Below are 23,161 nucleotides of genomic sequence, written 5' to 3'. Positions count from 1 at the left end.
ATGAAGAAAAGTGGGTTTCCAGCGAGACTCTCAGCATGGCTCCTTCCTTGGCCCCCTTTTTAGGGGTGCCCAGTTGAAGTGGAGATGGCTATTCCCCATGTCGCTCCTTCCCCAGTCCCTCGGGTACTGGTCTGAAGTTGAGACCCCCCTCCTTCCCCAACCCCTTTGGGGTCTGGGTTGAGGCGAGGATGAAGACCCCCTGACGGTGACAGACGCACCCTCCCTAATTCCCCGCAGGGGGGTATTAGGTTGAGACGCCTCAGGTAGGGTCGGAAAACAGGCAGCATTCTGCAGCATCCAGGGACCCCAGACCAGCTGTGGGATCCTGCTTGGGGAGGGTGCAGGCAGACATGGCACAGCAGAGACAGGGCTTTCTGCGCCCCTGTCTCTGCAGCAGCAGCAGCTCCATGGCACTCCACGGACCCCCACACAGGAACCGCTACCCCTGCTGCCCCCACCGATAGCCAGTCGCCCATTCCGGGGGGTCTGGTACAGATCCGACCCCCTTCCTGGACTACCGCGCCGCTCTGGAGCCCTCCTGGGCATCAGGCCTCTACTTGAGACCGCGGCTTCGGCCTAGCTGAAGCCGCCGCCTTTTCCCCGCCCCCCGGATGACTAAAATGACACTCTATAGTGTCATAGAAGGGGCGGATCGAGGCAGAAAGGGCGCATTTCTACATAGCCCAGTGCGCCCTTTTCAGCTCTCCGCCCCCTCCTTCCTCTCCTCAGCGTCCCGGTGGCCACTTTTTTGGCTGCAGACATCCTGATAATGGACGCCTCCAGCAGAGGAGAACAACAGCAGTCTCCGGGGGGGGGGGGGGGCACAGAACTGGGATCTGTCGGCGCTGGACCTAGGGGCAGACTGGTGGGGTAAGCTCACAGCTGGGTTCTCTTTACTCAGCTGTGAATCCATACTTCCTATAAGGCTCTCTGTGGGTTCTCTTTGCGTAGCCACCCCTGTACGATCCCTGATAGCCAGCCTCTGTGCACTATGCCGGGCTCAAGAAAGAGAACGAGGCAGGAATGTTTCTATGCATTCTGCACAGCCTGCAAAGCCACGCTCCCCAGTGGCAGCACGTATCCGCACTGGTGGGATTGCATCCAGAACTCTGGGTCAGAACCCCAGGGAGTCCCTACCAACGCTTCAGTGTCAGATACCACGCCGGAATGGGCTACTCAGATGTCACAGTCTATGACACAGTCCATAGATAACTTAACCGCCACATTTCTGCAAGCTCTGCAGGGTCGGGTCCCGGCTATGAACGTTACCCAGCAAACGGACAGCTTGTCTCAGGAACATGCTGCTTCTGACTCTCACATACGTAAGCGGACCCACAGGTCACGATCACCTGAGTCGTCCTATAGCACAAGGTCATCCCCCCAGGGAGAGACACCATCATTCCAGGTCTCCTAGGCAGTCCCCTGTCAGAGACAGACAATGCAGGTCACCACAGAGATCCCCCACCACAGAAGACCCCCGCCCCAGGTCGCCCACCAGGGATCACCTTAGCGATACACAGGATTTGGAAGGCATCTGTGACTCCAACTCAGACAACGAAACGGAGAGGTCCGTGGTACCTTCTCCCCCTAGCAATACAGCGCTAGTTGAGGACATAATCTCTGCCATCCATCGGGTGCTGGAAATTTCAGAGCCAGCCCCGGAAGCCCCAGAACATAAGATTTGCTTCGAAAGTGTTCAGAAGCCACCTAAGGTCATCCTTAATCACCATGAGTTTCAGGAGATACTTACTAAACAGTTTTCGCAGCCTGAGAAAAAATTTGCCAATCGCAAATATTTGGAAGCGAAGTATCCCTTCTCACAGACACCAAACAGTGGACAGATACACCCGAAGTGGACCCCCCGGTATCTAGACTAGCAGCGCAGACCTTACTCTCTCTGCCAGACAGCTCAACCCTCAGGGACGCAGCAGACCGACAAGTAGAACGCATGGCTCGTTCCATTTTCGAAGCAGCAGGGGCCTCCCTGGCCACTGCGTTCGCTTCAGTTTGGGCGGCCAAGGCCATCCTGGCTTGGGCCAAAAAACTACTGGAGGGTCTTCAAGCTTCAAATGCTGGGCTCTCGGACCAAGCAGTCCAGATAGCAGTGGTAGCAGACTACATGCTTCATGCAGCCCTAGACTCAGCAAGAGGTCTAGCGGGGATAACGGCAAACGCCATTACGGTTCGGCGTATCCTCTGGCTGCGAGAATGGAAAGCGGATGCGGACTCAAAGAAGTCCCTCACGCATCTTCCGTACCTGGAAGGCTTTTTGGCAAAAAGTTGGACACAATGATACTCTTACCCCCAGCGGCATTGGCTATCTCTCTCCCTCAACTGAAACCGAAACTCACGTTTAAACGGAGAAACCAGACACGATTCCGATCCTTTCGGAATTCCTCGGGCTGGTCCGTCTCGCGCCCAGCGCAAAAACGTAACCACTCTCCACGCAGGGACAACCCACGGACAGCGCAGAGACCGGACAGGACTTGGCAGTCGAAAGCAGGCCAAGCGAAACCCAAGGGAGGAAAACCTCAGAACTTCGCTTCATCATGACTCACGAACTCCGGAAGACACACCACCAGTAGGCGGGCGACTTTTACCCTTTCAGCAAGTCTGGCTGCCTATTACAGAAGACAGGTGGGTCAGAGAAATAGTGTCTTCCGGATACAAGATAGAGTTCACTTCCACTCCACCGAACCGATTCTTCCTCTCTATCCCTCCAACACCATCAGACAAGGCTCGTACCTTCCACCAAGCGGTCTCCTCCCTCCTTCAAGCAGGAGTTGTGGTGCCTGTTCCCGCGAACGAAAGATTCTGAAGGTTCTGCTCCAATCTGTTCGTAGTTCCCAAGAAAGGAGGCAGAGTTTGGCCCATACTAGACCTAAAACAGCTCAACAAATATGTAAGGGACCGTCATTTCCGCATGGAGTCCCTCCGGTCCATCATTGCATCCATGGAGCAGGGAGAATACCTTGCCTCCATAGACATACAAGACGCATATCTGCACATACCAATTGCTTCCGCCCATCAAAGGTTTCTCAGGTTTGCGGTCAACCAAAACCACTACCAGTTTGTCGCCCTTCCGTTCGGACTCGCCACGGCTCCAAGAACGTTTACCAAGGTCATGGCAGCCACCATGGACGTTCTGCACTCAAGAGGCATTCTAGTCGTCCCGTACCTGGACGACCTTCTCATCAAGTCTTCCACCTTCAAGGACTGCGAGGTCAGTGTCTCAATCACAATAGACACACTGAGTCATCTGGGATGGTTAGTCAACCTACAGAAATCGACTACCCTGAGTCAGACTCTAACCTTCCTGGGAATGTCATTCGACACCTCCAGGGGTCTGGTGCTCCTTCCCAAGGACAAGACACTGGCCATCCGTCTGGGAGTGCGTACACTCCTCCGCAGTCCTCCCCGATCTCTCCGGTTTGCCATGAGAGTCCTCGGCAGGATGGCAGCAGCAGTAGAGGCAGTGCCATTTGCCCAGTTTCACCTCAGGCCTCTTCAACTAGCCATCCTCAGATCTTGGGACAGGAATCCCTTCTCCCTCGACAGGGAGTTCCAGTTGACGTCATCAACCAGGAGGTCCCTGCATTGGTGGCTCAAACCAACCTCGCTTGCACGAGGAAAACCCTTTCTCTCAGGTCAATGGAAGGTCCTGACCACTGATGCAAGCCTGACAGGCTGGGGGGCGGTGCACCTACATCACAGGGCACAAGGCAAGTGGTCACCAAGGGAAGCGACCTTGCCCATCAATATCCTGGAAATCCGGGCCATCTTCCTGGCACTGAGAGCCTTTCATCACTTGCTTGCAGCCTCGCACATACAGATACAGTCGGACAATGCCACGGCTGTGGCATATGTTAATCACCAAGGCGGGACCCACATTCCAGGTGTAGAAAACTGGGAAGCCGACTTCCTCAGCAGGCAAGGAATGGACTCTGGGGAGTGGTCTCTCCATCCCGAGAATTTTTACCAGATCTGTCAACGCTGGGGAACCCCGGATGTGGACCTAATGGCATCCCATCTCAATGCCAAGGTCTCCAATTTCATGGCCAGGACACACGACCCGCAGTCGCTCGGAGCGGATGCCCTGGTCCAGGACTGGTCCCAGTTCCAACTCCTGTACATTTTTTCACCCCCTCCCCCTGATCTCCAGGGTCATGAGGAAGATCAAACAAGAGGGAGTTCCAACCATCCTCCTCGCGCCAGATTGGCCCAGACGTACATGGTTCGCCGACATCGTTCAACTTACAGCAGACACCCCCTGGCGTCTACACGACCGTCACGACCTCCTGTCTCAAGGTCCGTTCTACCATCAGAATTCAGGGGCTCTCAATTTGACAGCATGGCCCTTGAAACCTGGATTCTAACCCAGGCAGGGTTTTCACCGGAATTCATTGCGTCCATGATCAGGGCAAGGAAGCCAGCCTCCGCCAAGATTTATTATCGTACCTGGAGAGCTTTCTTTTCCTAGTGCGAATCTCACGGACAAGTCCCACTCCCTTATTCCCTCCCGAAGGTACTAGGTTTTCTTCAATCGGGCCTAGACGCCAAGCTATCCCTAGGCTCGCTTAAGAGTCAGGTGTCAGCGCTTTCAGTCCTTTTTCAAAGGCGCATTGCTACCAAACCGCAAGTAAGGACTTTCCTCCAGGGAGTTTCCCGATTGGTTCCCCCCTACAAACGTCCACTGGAAACGTGGGACCTCAGTCTGGTCCTGACAGCATTGCAGGCACCACCCTTCAAACCCCTTAAAGAAGTTCCACTCTGCATTCTGTCACAAAGTGGTTTTTCTAGTGGCAATCGCCTCGTTACGCAGAGTGTCGGAATTGTCAGCACTTTCCTGCAGACGGCCTTTCCTAGCCTTTCACCAAGACAAGGTGGTTCTCCGAACGGTACTATCCTTCCTTCCGAAGGTTGTGTCCACCTTCCACCTAAATGAGGAAATCTCGCTGCCATCCCTTTGTCCGGTTCCGGTTCATAGAGTGGAGAAGGCTCTGCATACGCTTGACCTCGTCAGAGCATTCGGCACAACAAGTGTGTAAGGCGGCCACTTGGACTAGCCTACACACGTTTACGAAACACTACAGTGTTCATACCCAGTCCTCAGCGGATGCGAGCCTGGGTAGACGGGTTCTGCAGGCGGCAGTGCCCCAAGTTTAGGGACCTGCTAGCACAATATTTGTCCATTGCTTCCCACCCAGGGACTGCTTTGGGACGTCCCATGGTTCTGTGTCCCCTAATGAGGCGACAGAGTAAAGGAGATTTTTGTGTACTCACTGTAAAATCTCTTTCTCTTAGCCTCTAATTGGGGGACACAGCTCCCACCCTGTTGCCCTTATGGGCCTTTGTTACGGTTGAGTTCTCATATTGTTCTTTGAGCTCGTACATAGTAGCCTTCTTACAGGCATGGTTATGTTATTTTTACGTTCCTCCTAATGCTTTTGCACAAAACTGGAGAAGGCTGATGCCGTCCAGGGGTGTATACTGCAGAGGAGGAGCGATTTTTCAGATTATGCATAGTGTCGCCTCCTAGTGGACAGCAGCATAACACCCATGGTTCTGTGTCCCCCAATTAGAGGCTTATTATCACAGCTGACACCCGGCACAATGTGTCAGGGGCGGTCACGGACCGCCCCCGACACGTTAACCCCTTGCACTTTGCGATCAAACACGATCGCGGTGTACGGGGGGTTCAGGGGAAGCATCGGCAGGGAGGGGGCTCCCTCCGTGCTTCCCTGAGCCCCCCACAGCAGCGCAATGTGCAGCGCTGCTGCGGGGGGCTCTTTCCCTGCAGGTCCCCGGATCCAAGATGGCGACTGGGACCTTCGGGGGCCTGCAGGGAACTGGCTTCCTCAGTGCCTGCAAAGCGCAGGCATGAGGAAGTCTGCATCTATGCCTGTGACAGATCGCTGATCTGTCACATTGATCTCTGATGTGACAGATCAGCGATCTGTCACAGGACAGTGATGTCCCACCTGGGACAACCTAATAAAGTTAAAAAAAAAAAGTGTAAAATTATTTTTAAAAAAAAATCGCTAAATTCAAAAAAAAATAAAAATCCCTAATTCATTTTTTGGAAATAAAAAAAACAAAACCATACAAGTACACATATTTGGTATCGCCGCGTCCGTAACGACCCGCCCTATAAAACTGTCCCATTAGTTAACCCCTTTAGCAAACCCCTTAAAAAATAAAAACCGAAGCAAAAAATAATTATCATACTGCCGAACAAAAAGTGCAACAATGCGCGATCAAAAAGACGCATATAAATATGCATGGTACCGCTGAAAACGTCATCTTGTCCCGCAAAAAATGAGCCGCCATACAGCATCATCAGTGAAAAAATAAAAAAGTTATAGCTCGCAGAATAAAGTGATGCAAAAATAATTATTTTTTATATAAAATAGTTTTCATTGCATAAAAGCGCCAAAACATAAAAAAAACCTAAATGAGGTATCGCTGTAACCGTACTGGCCCGAAGAATAAAAGCGCTTTATCAATTTTACCGCACGCAGAACAGTGCAAACGCACCCCCCCAAAAGAAATTCATGAAACGCTGGTTTTTGTTCATTCTGCGTCCCAAAAATCGGAATAAAAAGCGATTAAAAAATGTCACGTGCCCGAAAATGATATCAATAAAAACGTCAACTCGTCCTGCAAAAAATAAGACCTCACATGACTCGGTGGGTCAAAATATGGAAAAATTATAGCTTTCAATATGTGGTGATGCAAAAACTATTTTTACAATAAAAAGCGTCTTTTAGCGTGTGACAGCTGCCAAACATAAATACCGCCATAAATAGTAAATCAAACCCCCCGTTATCACCCCCTTAGTTAGGGAAAAATAATAAAACTAAAAGAAAATGTATTTATTTCCATTTTCCCATTAGGGCTAGGGTTAGGGGTGTGTTGGGGTTAGGGTTGGAATTAGAATTGGGGGTTTTCCACTGTTTGGGCACATCAGGTGCTCTCCAAACGCAACATGGCGTCTGATCTCAATTCCAGCCAATTCTGCATTGAAAAAGTCAAATGGTGCTCCTTCCCTTCCAAGCTCTGCCATGCGCCCAAACAGTGTTTTACCCCCACGTATGGGGTATCAGCCTACTCAGGACAAATTGCAAAACAGCTTTTGGGGTCCAATTTCTCCTGTTGACCTTAGGAAAATCAAAAATTGGGGGCAAAAATATTATTTTTGTGGAAAAAAATGATTTTTTTTTTTATTTTCACGCCCGGGCGTTATAAACTTCTGTGAAGCACTTGGGGGTTCAAAGTGCTCACCACACATCTAGATAAGTTCCGTGGGGGGTCTAGTTTCCAAAATGGGGTCACTTGGGAGTTTGAATAGTTTAGGCACATCAGAGGTGCTCCAAACGCACATGACACCCGCAGACCATTCCATCAAAGTCTGCATTCCAAAATGTCACTCCTTCCCTTCCGAGCCCCGACGTGTGCCCATACAGTAGTTTTCTCCCACATATGAGGTATCAGCGTACTCAGGACAAATTGGACAACAACTTTTGGTGTCCAATTTCTCCTGGTACCCTTGGGAAAATAAAAAAAAATTGGTGACTAAATGATCATGTTTGTGGAAAAAATACGATTTTTTTTTAATTTTCATGCCCAGGCATTATAAACTTCTGTGTAGCCCTTGGGGGTTCGAAGTGCTCACCACACATCTAGATAAGCTCCTTAGGGGTTCTAGTTTCCAAAATGGTGTCATTTGTGGGGGGTTTCCACTGTTTTGGTACATCAGGGGTTTTCCAATCGCGACATGGTGTCCGATCTCAATTCCAGCCAAAAACGTCAAATGGCGCTGCTTCCCTTCCGAGCTCTGCCATGCGCCCAAATAGTCGTTTACACCTATGTATGGGGTATCAGCGTACTCAGGACATATTGCACAATAACTTTTAGGGCCCTGTTACCCTTGGAAAAATAAGAATTGAGGGTGAAAAGATCATTTTTGTGGAAAAAATATGATTCTTAATTGTACGGCTGTACGTTATAAACTTCTGTGAAGCCCTTGGGGGTTTAAAGTTCTCACCACACATCTAGATAAGTTCCCTGGGGGGTCTAGTTTCCAAAATGGGGTCACTTGTGTGGGGTTTCCACTGTTTAGGTACATCAGGGGCTCTCCAAGCGTGACATGGCGTCCGATCTGAATTCCAGCCAATTTTGCATTGAAAAAGTCAAACGGCGCTCCTTCCCTTCTGAGCTCTGCCATGCACCGAAACAGTGGTTCCCCCCACATATCAGGTATCAGCATACTCAGGACAAATTGCACAATAACTTTTGCAGTCCAATTTCTCCTGTTACCCTTGGTAAAATAAAAAAAAATTGAACCTGAAGTATTTTTTTTGTGAAAAAAAGTTAAAATGTTCATTTTTTTTTTTTTTTTTTTTTGAAATATTCAAAAAATTCCTGTGAAGCACCTGAAGGGTTAATAAACTTCTTGAATGTGGTTTTGAGCACCTTAAGGGGTGCAGTTTTTAGAATGGTGTCACTTTTGGGTATTTTCTATCATATAGACCCCTCAAAGTGGCTTCAAATGTGATGTGGTCCGTAAAAATAAAATGGTGTTGCAAAAATGAGAAATTGCTGGTCAACTTTTAACCCTTATAACTTCCTAACAAAAAAAAATTTTGGTTCCAAAATTGTGCTGATGTAAAGTAAACATGTGGGAAATGTTACTTATTAAGTTTTTTGTGTGCCGTATCTCTGTGATTTAAGAGCATAAAAATTCAAAGTTGGAAAATTGCGAAATTTTCGCCAAATTTCAGTTTTTTTCACAAACGCAAGTTATTTGAATGAAATTTTACCACTAACATGAAGTACAATATGTCATGAGAAAACAATGTCAGAATCACCGAGAATCCATGGAAGCGTTTTAGAGTTATTACCTCATAAAGGGACAGTGGTCAGAATTGTAAAAATTGGCCCGGGAGTTAACGTGCAAACCACCCTTGGTAGTGAAGGGGTTAAACATTGATGTTGTATTGACTGAACTTAAAAATGCTCAAATGGAAAAAAATCCTTATTTGCTGTTAGTGACATGAATGGACTGTACTATGGGATAGATGCTGACTGGTATATGCTGTTCCTACAGAATGCAGACCTCTCTCTAAGTAAGAAAGTCAAAATCAAGAAAGAAACTCCAGACCTCCTGCAGCTTTGTAATTTGGTACCTATGGAGGTGATTGAATTGGGTAGGAGTGAATAGCTTATTTCCTAGCCATATGGATGGTAAAAATTCATTGCCCTCTGACCACCTGCTTTTTTTTTTTCTTTAGGAGGTAAAGGGTATGCACCCGGGTATAAGAAAGAGGACTATAATGCCCTGATGCAGTGGATGCAGTGTTACTATGTTCCAGGAATGAAATCTATGAAAGACCATAATGGGAGGATGATCTGGTTCCAGGTGGGCAATATGATTTGCGGTGTTATATTGTAAAGTTGTGTTGCAAACAACTGTCTGTATGATTGGAATTTCCAGTTCAATGCTGCTAACTTTGGCTGTATGCTGATTTTGCAGGGAGAACCAGGTCCTCTTGCTCCAAAAGGTACCGTTGTCCTATCCCCTCCCCCTATCATTTGCGCAAGCTTTTTAGCTCACAGTGAAAACTCGCGTAGATCTGTAGTTCCTGTATTCTTCTCATTGTGCTTACAATTCCTATGCAGCCCTGTCCTGTGCGTATCCATGGTTACAGACTACAAATAAACACTTTGTAGTCGGACCCTGTAGTAGTGTTAATGTTTTCCATGTGCCTTCTTATACAGGGCAGGTCAATAACCCATAAGATCAGAAAGATCAGAGGATGCACACTGTTCTACAAAGGGCGGAAGTGTTAAAACCGCCTTTTAAAAGCCTCTGTTTTGTATAATCTAATGAAATAATATTTAAATACAATGCTACCTACTGTTTCAATCAGACCCTTACATAAAACTTATTTTTTATATCTCAGTCTGTATTTAAAGAAAAAAAAAAATATATATATATTTATTAGAAAACGTACAAGTTTTACACTGGCCATTGGGGCTAATTTAGGCTACCACATACTGTATTTTTTTTTTTCAGGATCCGCATATAAATTAAAGCAGGGGTCCCCAACTTATGACACGGGAGCCACATGGGACTACAGGGCTTGCCCACATCACACCTGTTAGATCCTGGCTTTTTAACACTACCAGCGTTGTTCACGTACCAGCGTGCTGCTTTTGACCCCTTTTCAATGCTGCTGTCAATCTGTGACAGCGGCATTTAAAGTGTGCGGTTTAGGGTGGGGGACATGCTGTAGTGGCTGTCGATGGGTCACCATGGCAGCCAGAGGCCGGTAAAGTTCAACCTGTGGAAACTGAATTTTTTACTATATACTGCAATACTGTGTTATTACAATATAGTAGGACAATTGAACAGAACATGACAGGTTCCAGTCAACTATGGGGAGTGACATTTAAAAAATACAAAATTATTATTTGAATTGCCTCCTCATCTCTTAACCTATTAAAAATCAAGAAGTGAAGTAATCATTGTGGATCTATCAAAATATAAAACTATCTCAATCCATGAACGCCATAAAGGGGAAAAATATACAACTAAGGTTTTTCAGTCACTGCAACTACACCAAAAACTGCAGTAAGAAGCGAAAAAGTCGTATCTACCCCAAGATGGAATCTATAAAAATTTGAGCTTTGCACATTAAAAAACAAGTCCGTGCATAGCTCCAGTCATTTAAAAATTAAAATGTTACAGGGCTCTGAAAATGGAAACAGAAATATTTATGATACGATTTTTTTCCCACCACTTTAAAAGAAAAAAAAGGCAAGTTTGGCATTGCCATACTGACAATTTTTTTTTTTTTTTTGGGCATATAATGGTTGCGAGAGCATTCACCCCCACTCTCCCCTTAGCATTTTTCATGGTGTGTTACTTCACAACTTGGAACTTCACTTTTTTTTTTTCTGAGGGTTTGCATTAGTTCATGTAAAGAACATGCCTACAATTGTGAACATTTGGTTTTCTTTTTATTGTGAAGCAAACAACAAATAGGACAAAATAACTGAAAGCTTCAGTGTGCATAACTATCCCGCCCCTAAAGTCAGTACTTTGCAGAGCCTCCTTTTGCAGTAAATACAGCAGCAAGTTCAAGTTGCTTTGGATAAATCTCTCTTAGCTTTCCGCATCTGACCACTGGGATTCTTGCCCAGCTCCTTCAAGTTTACTGATCACCAGAGGAAACCATCTATCTTCAAGTCTGACCTCAGATTCTCAATGGGATTAAGGTCTGAGCTTTGACTAGGCCTCTCAAAAACATTTACATGTGTCCCATTAAACCACTCGAGTGTTGCTTTAGCAGTATGCTTTGGGTCATTTTCTTGTTTGACCTCCATCCCAGTCTCAAATCACTAACACGTCTTTTGACAAATTGAAAACGAGCCTTACAATTGCAAATAAAGTTGGCAGAAAAAAACCCTTTATCATAAATGGAGTGTACGGCTTATTGTGGTCGTATGAACAGCAACTCCATTCTCTGCTTAGGAACTCTGCAGCTCCTTGAGGGGTTACCTTTTGGTTTCTGTGCTGCCTCTCTGATTACTCTCTTCCTTGGCGGCCATCTTTTGGCAGGTTTGTTGTGGTACCATGTTCTTTCAATTTGATGATAATGGATGTGATGGTGCTCCGGAGATCATCAGAGACTGGGATTTTTTTTATACCCCCAACCCTGACTTGTACTTCTCAATCACTTTGTCCCTGACTTGTTTGGAGATCTCCTTGGTCTTCATGGTGTTTGGTTGGTGATGCCTCTTGCTTAATGGTGTTTGAAGCTTCTCTGGCCTTTCAGAAAAGGTGTGTGTGTATATACTGACAGACCATGGGACACTTGGTGAAAAATTGCACACAGGTGTACTTCCAGACATTTTTATTGGCTTCATAGCAAAAAAGGATAAATGCACATGCCAATTTTCAGTTATTTGATCCCATAAATTTAATTTATGCCTATATTTTCGTCACTTCACCAACTTCAGACTATTTAGTGCTATTTAGGTTGCAGTGTAACAAAATAGGTAAAAAAACCAAAACCAAGGGGGTGAATACTTTCACTGGCCACTAATATATAATTTTATAGGTTTTTCTGGATTTTTTTGCAGTTTGACTGTGCTTGGAATTTAATTTTTTTTTTTTTTTTTTTACCCTTTTGTCAGTAAATTGATTAGTGATTCAAAAACGAACCCTTGTTTGGGTACGTGGAAGAAGAGATTTAAAAAAAAATCATCCAATCGCAAAGGTGTTCAGGCTCTATTAATAATTATTGTTGGAAACAATGCACAGACTGATCAATCATATGATGATTATCAGAGCTATCCGACAGATCCTATTTACTTGATATGAGGTCTATTGCGTTCTGCCAATGTGTCCGTCATTAAGGGAAAAAAGTGGTGCTACTGCAAATATAAACAAGACTTTAAACCTTTATTTTTTTTTTTTTCTTTATGTGAATTATTTTTTTAATAATGCCTACCTAAATTCTAGGGAAGAAAGCGAGCAAACAAAGCAAGTCTGTGGCTGTGAAAGACAAACCAATTAAGGTACCATTTCATAAAAAAAATTTTAATATACGTGTTTATAGTATATCGCTTTTGTGCCTATACAAGAACACCCCAGTGCTGACTCGTGAATACTTAATTAATGATAGAATTTTTTTTCTCTTTTAGGGTATTTGCACACCTGCCTGAAAAAGCGTCACAAAAATTGTGAACATAATGCACAGAAGTGTAAAAACCACATTGCTGTGCACATGTTCTGTCATTTATGCTTCTGCTTTTAGCTGAGCGAAGGTCCAGAAACCATGAAACTGTTAAAGAAAGTAGCTTTTATTCTTTGGGTGGCTTTTGATAGGATGCAAATTATGCAGTAAGATAGTCAAAAGTTGCCAATGTCAAAATGGCCAGCAAAGCCGCTTCAGGAAAAAGACCGTTTGTTTTTTTTCTGAAGCAGTTTTGTTTTTAAGAGGTTTTCCTAGGCGATCTGTCAGCAGGATTTCAATCCCAACTCCCAAACAACTTGTACGCACAAATAGTTTTTCCATAGACAAAGTCCAGTTATACTGACAAATCAGTATTTCAATTCATATGCAAATGAGTTTGAAGGGATATCCGAGATCTGAAGCCTGTCACTCCAGCTCTATTCCTTGACCAGCACCGCCTCCTGCTGCTTAACTGACAACTCATTTGCCTGAAGTCACACTGTATAGAAACTGGAGGAGGAGGTGCAAGGCGGGGAATAGAGCTGGAGTGACAGAGGTTTCATATCAACAGCCTCATTTGTATATCAGTTCAAACACTGATTTCTCAGTAATGGGGGAACAGACTGGCTGTGTCTTTATATTACTGGAAGATCTCCATGCACATAGAAATAGTTTGGCATGTGAAATCCTGCAAAGATTCCCTGAGTTGGTTGGATTTTTCTTCATGCCTTGAAGTTTAAATAATGCTGTGCGGTATGTGTTGTGGGTGGTTTTTTTTTTTCCCCATTACACTTCTTGATCTTTTTTTATATGTGCTAAACAGAGGAAGCCACATTTTGCTAGTGACTGCTTTTCCTTTTATTCTTCTCTCACCATGTTTTTGTAACAAGGAAAAATATAGAAATATTCGTGTGGGAAAAATCTAATTATGAAAAACCGTGTGCACTCATAGGTTGAAACTAATGCAGTTAAAAGGAAAGCAACAAGGGAAAAATCAACCTCTGTGAAGAAGGAATGCAAGGATGAAGTGAAGGTTGAAGTAGAAGAAACTGCTGTTAAAAGAAGAAGGGCAAAGATGGCTGAAAATCCAACTGCAGATGCAAAAGTGAGAAATAAGGGGGAAGGAGTAAAGAGGTTGCAGAGAGGAAAGAAAACTGAGGATGACTGTGAAGTGAAGGTCCCAAGGCGAGTATCCCTTGGAAGCCCAATGCCAAAGGCTCCGTCAAAAAGAGGAAAAACTTCAAAACGGTCAGAAGATTCCCCGACACTTAAACCCAAGCAAAGGAGGCAGAAATCTGATGAGAACAACCTGCCATACAACTCTCCGAAGATGAAAACTAGAACAAGAGGAAGATCTGGTGAGTTATTTTTCTTACTAGGTTGATCCCCTCCCCACTTCTCTCAAGCATTAAAGACGTATGTTATTATGAGATCATCTGTAGCCCTTATCCAAGGGTTTGCACAGTGACCTAACTTGATTCTACAGTTTTTAAGTTGTCTGCGTTGACAGTCAGTATGTTTTACAGAATCCTTACAAATAAGCGCAAATCTTTAAAGGGACGTTTGTCAGCGCAGAATGATTGTTGAAACAGGCACGTGACACACCCTTGGCATGGCCAAACACTGAATTATACTTTCCACCTACTTGTTTTCCCTGTATCTTCACCCCTTTCCTTTTTGACAGCTCTGGCTTCATGGAGACATATATAAGGGCAGAGATAGAAAACAAGCAGGTGGGAAGGTCACTGAATTGTTTGGCCACTCCAGGATGCAATGAGCGCCTGTACTTGGTTTGAACAGTCACCTATTTACTGACAGATTCCATTTAACGCACTGTCAAAATAGATCTAGCTGGCAGGTTGAGGTCTCTTGGAATAGAACAGGGCACCTATGAGGTTTGGGGGCAAAGAGGGGTTTGAATTCTTGGCTGATGCAAGCGTTATGTCACATGAGCACTGCAGCCAATCAGTGAACACTAATGGGCCTTTTCATCTTCCCTTCCTTTGGAAGAAAAAAAAAGTTCTTGCTAATCTCGGACTTCCTCTGGACCTCAGATATGTCCAAAGAAAGCAAGAATGAAGCTGCCCATTAACGTTCGCTGATTGTCTGTAGGCCAATGTCGCTCAAGAGAAAAAAAAATGTTTCACTAACTGAAGTGAACTAACAATATTAAATAACTTTTATTTTAATTATAATTGCAAAAAAAGCATGGTGGATATGAAGTCTATCCAGTATGGTCCTTTCTTTTCAGGTTTAGATCATATTGTGGATATTAATATAATATTAAAACACTGTGTACTGCTGTTCCTAGTGCTGATTGTGATTATACACTTTAGAGAACAATTAGTACATTAGATCATCATACGCTCATTCTGGTATATAAGATCATGATACGCTCTCTCATATCATGACACTCATAGTTATTCCCAAAGTATCATCCTTAGGAGAATTTTAATGTATTGACCCCTGTTTTATTCTGCCTAATGTCCAACCAATCCTTTCTTATTGCGCTTTGCCCTCAACTTAGCCCTATAGCAAGCACTCAAATTATTAGTGTTCCATTAGTGATATTATTACACACACGTGCTACGGCTATAATTCTCTTTAAAGGCAACTTGTCACCAGGTTTGACTGATATGAGATACGGCCACCACCATTCTGGAATTATAAAAACTTAATTCCGGCTCACCCAGTTGCTCTATGCTCATCCATTTGTGGCTCAGACACCGGCTTCGCCCTGGCCTCACATCAAGGATAATGGGAAAAAACTGGAGTTCGGCTCAACAGGACTGGATTTTCATTTTTCTTTTTCAAAATAAATTATATTGTATATAAAAGAGAATGATCATGGTCAATATGACCCAGTCGACGCGTTTTGACTGCACAAAGCAGTCTTACTCATGACTGGAGTAAGACTGTTTTGTGCAGTCGAAACACGTCGACCATGAAAATTTTCTTTTCTATGCACTATAATTTCTTTTGAAAAAGAAAAGGAAAATCCAGTCCTGTTGAGCCGAACTCCAGTTTTTTTCTATTACCACCATTCTGGGCTGATATACAGTGGGGGAAACAAGTATTTAATCCCTTGCTGATTTTGTAAATTTCCCCACTGAAAAAGACATGAACAGCCTATAATATTAAGGGTAGGTTAATATTACCATTGAGAGAAAATCAAAAATAAAATCCAGAAAATCACATTTTACAAATTATATAAATTTGCATTTTGCAGTGAGAAATAAATATTTGATCCCCTACCAACCATTAAGAGTTCTGGCTCCTACAGACCAGTTAGACGCTCCTAATCAACTTGTTACATGCATTAAAGACAGCTGTCTTATATAGTCACCTTTATAAAAGACTCCTGTCCCCAGACTCAATTAATCAGTCAGACTCTAACCTCTACAACATGGGCAAGACCAAAGAGCTTTATAAGGATGTCAGGGACAAGATCATAGACCTGCACAAAGCTGGAATGGGCTACAAAACCATAAGTAAGACGCTGGGTGAGAAGGAGACAACTGTTGGTGCAATAATAAGAAAATGGAAGAAATACAAAATGACTGTCAATCAACATAGAGCTGGAGCACCATGCAAAATCTCGCCTCGTGGGCTATCCTTGATCATGAGGAAGGTGAGAGATCAGCCTAAAACTGCACGGGGGAACTTATTAATGATCTCAAGGCAGCTGGGACCACATTTACCAAGAAAAACATTGGTAACACATTACACCGTAAAGGTTTAAAATCCTGCAGTCCCTGCAAGGTCCCCCTGCTCAAGAAGGCACATGTGCAGGTCCATCTGAAGTTTGCCAATGAACACCTGGGTGATTCTGTGAGTGATTGTGAGAAGGTGCTGTGGTCAGATGAAACAAAAATTGAGCTCATTGGCATTAACGCAACTCGCCGTGTTTGGAGGACGAGAAATGCTGCCTATAACCCAAAGAACACAGTCCCCACTGTCAAGCATGAAGGTGGGAACATTATTATGTTTTGGGGGTGTTTCTCTGCTAAGGGCACATGACTACTTCACCGCATCAATGGGAGAATGGATGGAGCCATGTAAAATCCTCAATGACAACCTCCTTCCCTCCACCAGGACATTAAAAATGGGTCGTGGCTGGGTCTCCCAGCAAGACAGTGACCCAAATCATACAGCCAAGGCAACAAAGGAGTGGCTCAAAAAGAAGCACATTAAGGTCACGGAGCAGCCTAGCCAGTCTCCAGACCTTAATCCCATAGAAAACTTATGAGGTAGTGGAAGCTCTGAGTTGCCAAACTACATCCTCAAAATCTTAATGATTTTTTAGAGATTATCTGCAATGAGGAGTGGACCAAAATGCTTCCTGACGTGTGCGCAAACCTCATCATTCACTACAAAAGTCTGACAGTTGTGCTTGCCAACAAGGGTTTTGCCACCAAGTATTAAGTCTTGTTTGCCAGAGGGATCAAATACTTATTTCTCACTGCAAAATGCAAATGTGTATAATTTATACAATGTGATTTTCTGGATTTTATTTTTGATAGAATATCTCTCAATGTTAAAATTAACCTACCTTTAAAATTATAGACAGTTCTTGTCTTTGTCAGTGGGCAAACTTACAAAGTCAGCAAGGGATCAAATACTTATTTCCTCCACTGTACAACATTCTATAATGCGGTGTATATGCCCCCAACACGACCTGAAAGATGAGAAATAGAACCTTTTATTTTACTCCCCTTTCCTGGCACCTGCGCACTGCAGTACTTTGATCTGCCCTCAACAGCGCAAAGAAGTACAACTGCGCAAGAGTGTGATGCCGGGGAGACTGTGAATCATGTAGAGACCAGTCATCCACACTAAGCAAGAAGGGAGGTGCCGGGACAAGGTATTTTGATGCCTTTGGTGCCCATCCAGATGAACACTCAGCACCTTGGGAAAGAAGTTGGTCTGAGAATAAGGTAAAAGGACCCCAAAAGTACCCCACCCCCTTTTCACCAAAAAATACCAGCAAAAGTTTAAAAAAAAAAAAAAAAAAAAAAAGTCATGTACTTTAGTGGTAAGGCTCAACAGGGAGTGGGGCTGTTTGGTTTCAATTAAAGTGTCCAGATTCCCTAATGGAATCTAAGCTAATAAAGGGATACAGATAAGTATGATTGATTTTAACAAAGAGCTCTTCCTCCCATCCAAATTTGTATTCTCTCAATATAGTGCAATCACCATATTTATATAACACTGTGTACTTTACAATTAGATGGGCGGACTCCTGGATGTTCGGGTCTGGCGGCTTCGGCCGAATAGTTAAGTTTGGGTATCAGAATAGTACCTGGACCCTATTCACTTGAAGGGGGAAGCCCGAACATCCAGTGTTTGCCAGAATGTCATGAGCGCCGGTCAGAAAACTGTGGTTCCCACGCTGTCAAGTGACAGTGTGAGCCCGCAGCTGTGATCGGAGGCATAAATTTTATCTCCGGTCACTGGTGTCGGCTGATGGGACTACTGCTCTCATCAGCCGACACCTGCTGCTGCTAATAACAGTGAGAGCAGGAGCGGCTCCTGCGCTGTAAATAAATAATTTAAGAAAAAAAAACCTGGCGTGGATTCTCTTGTATTTTTGATAACCATCCAGGAAAAACTCACAGCTGGGGGCTACGACCCTCAGCTGTCAGCTTTAACAAGGCAGGTTATCAAGAATAGAGGGGTCCCCACGCTGTTTTTTTCATTATTTAAATAAAGAAAAAAAGGTGTGTGGATCCCCCCCCCCCCTCCATTTTTGACAACCAGCCTTGCTAAAGCAGACAGCTGGGGGCTGGTATTCTCAGGCTGGTAAGGGGCCATGGATTTTGAGCCACCCCCCTCTGCCTAAAAATAGCAGCCCGCAGCCGCGCAGACAAGGCACCTCTATTCTGGCTCTTTGCCCGGCTCTTCCCACTTGCCCAGTAGTGGTGGCAAGTGGGGTTCATGTCATCTTTGTATTGTTCATTGACATCAAGCCCACGGATTAGTAATGGAGAGGCGTCTAGAAGACATTTATCCATTACTAATCCTATAGTTATATTGTAAATAAAGACACAGCAAGGATAAAGTCTTTTATTTGAAATAAAAACAACACTTTTTCTTTTTTTTCAAAAATAACAAAGTTATATTTCCCCATCGCCCATTCCGTTGAATCCCTTGTCTCCTGTAATAAAACAAAAATAAAAATACGATATCCCTCACCTATCTGGCGTAATCCATGTCTGGGGATTAAGTGGTGTTTTTTTTTTTTTGTTTTTTTTAAAGACTGTCCAGGCTGAGAATCACTGAATGAGCTGCTGCGAATGCAGAAAAAGCCTCACGGTGCAGAGGCGAGTTCACCAGGAGAATTTCACTGCCGTGAATTTGAACTGCAGTGAACTTCCCTCTGCACAGTGAGACTTTTTCTAATTTTGCTAGCGTTGATCTCATCGGAGGGAGGGAAGTCACAGCAGTTCAGCCTAGCTGTGAACACTGCCTCAGTGACCGGAGGTAGCATCAATGACGTCACCGCTGCTCACTGATGCTGCGCTCGCAGCATCTCATTCACCAGTGGTTCTCAGTCTGGGCGGTCACATCTTGGCAAAGTCCAGGTTGAAAACTATTAATCCCCAAACATGAATTATGGCATGGGACAGAAGGATGAACAGGTGAGGGATATTGTTGTTTTATTACAGGAGACATTGGCTTCAATGGAATGAGCATTAGGTGAGTATAACTCTTTGTTATTTTTAAATAAAAAAAAAAGGAAAGGTGCATTTTTGTTTCAAATAAAAGACTTTATTCTGGCTGTGTCTTTATTTACAATATAGCTAGTATTAGTAATGGATAGGTGTCTTATGGTCTCCTCTCCATTACTAATCCGTGGGCTTGATGCCACTGGACAATACAAAGGTGACGTAAACCTCACAAATGTGAACCCCCACTTGCTCTGGGTGGCTGTGGGCTGCTATTTTTAGGCTCGGGGGGGGGGGGGGGCGCAATATCCATGGTCCCTTACCAGCCTGAGAATACAGCCCCCAGCTGTCTGCTGTAGCAAGGCTGGTTGTCAAAAATGGGGGGGTACCCCATGCCTTTTTTTTTTTTTTTTTCTTAAATTATTTACAGCGTAGGAGCCAGTTGATGAATACTCCCATCAGCCACTCCTGCTTTCACTCTTGTTAGTGGCAGCAGGCATCGGCTGATGGTAGCAGAAGTCCCATCAGCTGACACCAGTGACTAGAGGTAAACTTCCGATCACAGCTGCGCACTCACGCTGTCATTTGACAGCGTGGGAACCGCGGCTGTCTGACTGATGGTAATAATTTTACCACTGATCTGAAGTAGTGTTTGCCACACTGCCATGCACATGATAGCGTGACCACCTGAACAGTAGAACTGACTTCCTGCTGAAGTCTGTGTTTGGTGTCGGTGCCTGAACAGTAAGTGTTCGGTACGGACGCCGAACTTTACTGTTTGGGTTCGACTATCTCTACTTACAATTGCTCATTTTGCCTTTCTAACCAGGTCATTCTTCTGTTTTCCATTAGGCCTATCATATCACAAGATTAAAAACTGATGAGCTGAATCCTTCTAAAACATGCCCATATACATTTGTATCTCATGAACCTACAACTCCCAGTATGTCCTTTAAGGGAATCTGTCACCTACTTTTGGCGGGCTATTTAAATTAGGTCTGTCCGGTCCGATGGGCGGTGTTTCTGATGTTTACCGCCTCCCCATCCTTGGCCGCTGTCCGCAGTTTTTTCATGAATAGGAGTAGGTGTCCGCCATCTTTCACGCGTGCGCTAAGCATTCTTGGCTCGCGCACGTGCAGTATGCTTTGCCTGACTGCGCATGCGCCAGTTAACTAGACCCCGGAACACAGCAAAATACTTCCAGGGCTTAGTTAACCTGCGCACGCGAAGTCAGTATCAACAAATACACATTTACATCCAGGTACTTTAATTTATTTATTTTCGTCTCCATCTTGTCTAGATGGCATGATAACTTTTCACATCCACATCTCTTCTCTTTTCTTCTGCAGCACATCCTGACACTGTGCCTTTTAAAAATAAGTGTAATTAAAATGCCATATGCATAAATAGTACCTGTCCATATTATGACCTATATAAGCCTCCTATAGTATATGATCTCCATACTGTCCAAATTAATGAGCTGCACCCACCACACTGTCTGCCATTATCAGCTATAATCGCCACACCATCCTCCCTTACGAACCACGGCCTATACCATGGCTAACCCATCTATAATTTTCCTTTTACACTCTCTATATCTTGACACTCTCCCCCCGACATGTTAACGTCTCTCCATACTGTGCCCCCTTTTCACACTATGCTTTCATACTGCCCACCACGTTGCCATCTCCAGACTGTATCCCCACACACACACAGTTCTCCTATACTGTATGATGGTGACTACAGCCATCCATACACTGTGATATCCACAATATACACTATGATGTCTACCATACCCCCAATATACAGTATAATGTCCCCCACAGCCCAGGTATAATATCCTCCACAGCTCCCAATATAATGTTCACCAGTCTGATATAATACGATGTCTCCCAAAAAGGCTTATACTCTCCTAATCCCAGCTGCCTCTCCACTTGCTTCCTGTACAGCAGTGGATGCTAGATGGCGCAATGACGTCACCATATTGCGCCATTCTGCCTTCTTCAACAGGGCCCACTCCGGTAGTAGTGTGCGTTCTGCTGGAGATCCTGGCAGGGAGCTGATGACAGCTCCTCTGCTTCTGTCTCGCAGCGTGGCTCACAGCAATTTGCGCATAATGGAGGTGAATACAATTGAGTGCTGGGGTGCAGAACAGAGAAGTGACACACTCCTTTCTGTGCCTGTGCGCTGGCCTTTACTGGGGTGAATGTCTGCGGCCAGAGGAAGATGCTGGGCGGCCGCAGACATTCAGTCGGCCTCACCTCCAAATGTGCCTTGGGTGCCAGACCAGCAACTCGCCTCAGACCATACTGCCCCACAAGGGAGTATAATAAAAGGTCTTTTTCTTATGTTGTAGGCCAGATCAGGGGCATATACACAGCAATATGGAATGTTGCATATCAGGCCTGAAAGGTAGTGGCTGTATCTCGTATCATCCAAACCTGGTGGCCGATTCGCTTTAAATGGAAGTATTTACATCCACCCCCTACAATTTATTCTCCACTCTGGAAGCGGATCTAAATTTACTTAACATACTTCTTATCTACGGTTCAGTGCAATTCGGAAGTAGTACTCCATTCGGTATATGATTCTTTGTCACTGATTGAACTCACGAGGATCACGGATATTAACTCATACTGCTCTTTCAATGCTCCTGTTGTGTTGAGACAATCTTTTGTTCATTAGTATTTTTACTAGACCAGGATTCCTTTTCTGAATTCCTTGCACTGTATTGATTCACACCTCAATGCGTTTCACCCATCTCTATACATTTCATGGGCACATCAGGAGGTGTCTATTTCTGTACAGATAAATCGTGTTCTATAGTTAGTAGTTTAACACAGGAGCTCATACTCTTGGCCACAATGTGAGGCAGCACGGACACTGAGCATGTATAGAGAATATACCGCCTCCCATCTCTGACGCACGCACTCCAGACAATTGTGGATTCCCTACCTCCAAACCAATCCCGCGTGACTACGTCAGACGTCAGCGGAGAAGCAGCGGTGTCCAGGATACCAATCACTACAGAGAAGCTCCAAAGAAAAGGTAACTGCTTCTTCTCCAAATGGAAGAGGTAAACTACAGCAAAATTATATTTTCTTAGTTTACTATTTTTGTCATTATATATGGGTAAATTTGCACATGTAGTATTAAATCACAAAGATGCACTTTCTGAATCATTCACCGATTTACTCTAAGCCTATACATGCAAATATTCTAGAACTCAATACCAATGTCCTATAGCAGTTGTGGCAAACCTATGGCACACATTCCAGAGGGGGCACGCAAAGCCCTTCCTGTGGACACGTGTGCCATCACTGTTCCGCATCAGTAGTCCGGGGCTGGCAGGTGAGGTGCATATACTAGGATGGGGAGAGCATATTCCTTTATCTGCAGTCTGGTACCCCTGCTCCTGTCTGTGGCTGCTTTCTGCATGATTTTTTTTTTTTCTAAACTAAAACCTCAGTATTCAGGTTAAGTTACAATGTTGGCACTTCACCATAAATAAGTGGGTTTTGGGTTGCAGTTTGGGCACTATGTCTCTAAATGGTTTGCCATAACTGTCCTATCGAAATATATACCGTATCTTTCAGACTGATAAGACACACCTTTTTCCTTGGAAAATGATGGGTGCGTCTTATAGTCCAGTGTACCTGCTGTTGCTAAGGATGAGAGGTGGGGTTGCGGCAGCTGCAGGTCACAGGAGGCAGGATCTGGCGGCTGCAGCTAACACCTGTGTCCGCT

The 23,161-nt window shown here is 44.6% G+C and overlaps 1 protein-coding gene across 1 annotated transcript in view; it reads left to right on the top strand.

The window, feature by feature from the left end:
• Nucleotides 1–23,161, top strand: part of NEIL1 (nei like DNA glycosylase 1) — a 44,691-nt gene that overhangs the window by 13,899 nt on the left and 7,631 nt on the right. The window contains exons 5-9 of the mRNA XM_073579598.1: nucleotides 9,110–9,209; nucleotides 9,294–9,421; nucleotides 9,536–9,563; nucleotides 12,533–12,588; nucleotides 13,699–14,104. Coding sequence (XP_073435699.1) covers nucleotides 9,110–9,209; nucleotides 9,294–9,421; nucleotides 9,536–9,563; nucleotides 12,533–12,588; nucleotides 13,699–14,104 — 718 coding nt within the window. The remainder of the gene's footprint in view (nucleotides 1–9,109; nucleotides 9,210–9,293; nucleotides 9,422–9,535; nucleotides 9,564–12,532; nucleotides 12,589–13,698; nucleotides 14,105–23,161) is intronic.

This window comes from Dendrobates tinctorius, unplaced genomic scaffold, assembly GCF_039654945.1.
Source record: "Dendrobates tinctorius isolate UK_male_01 unplaced genomic scaffold, ASM3965494v1 ptg000062l, whole genome shotgun sequence".
In the NCBI taxonomy this organism is placed as follows: domain Eukaryota; kingdom Metazoa; phylum Chordata; class Amphibia; order Anura; family Dendrobatidae; genus Dendrobates; species Dendrobates tinctorius.
This window is presented reverse-complemented; position numbering and strand designations above follow the sequence as displayed.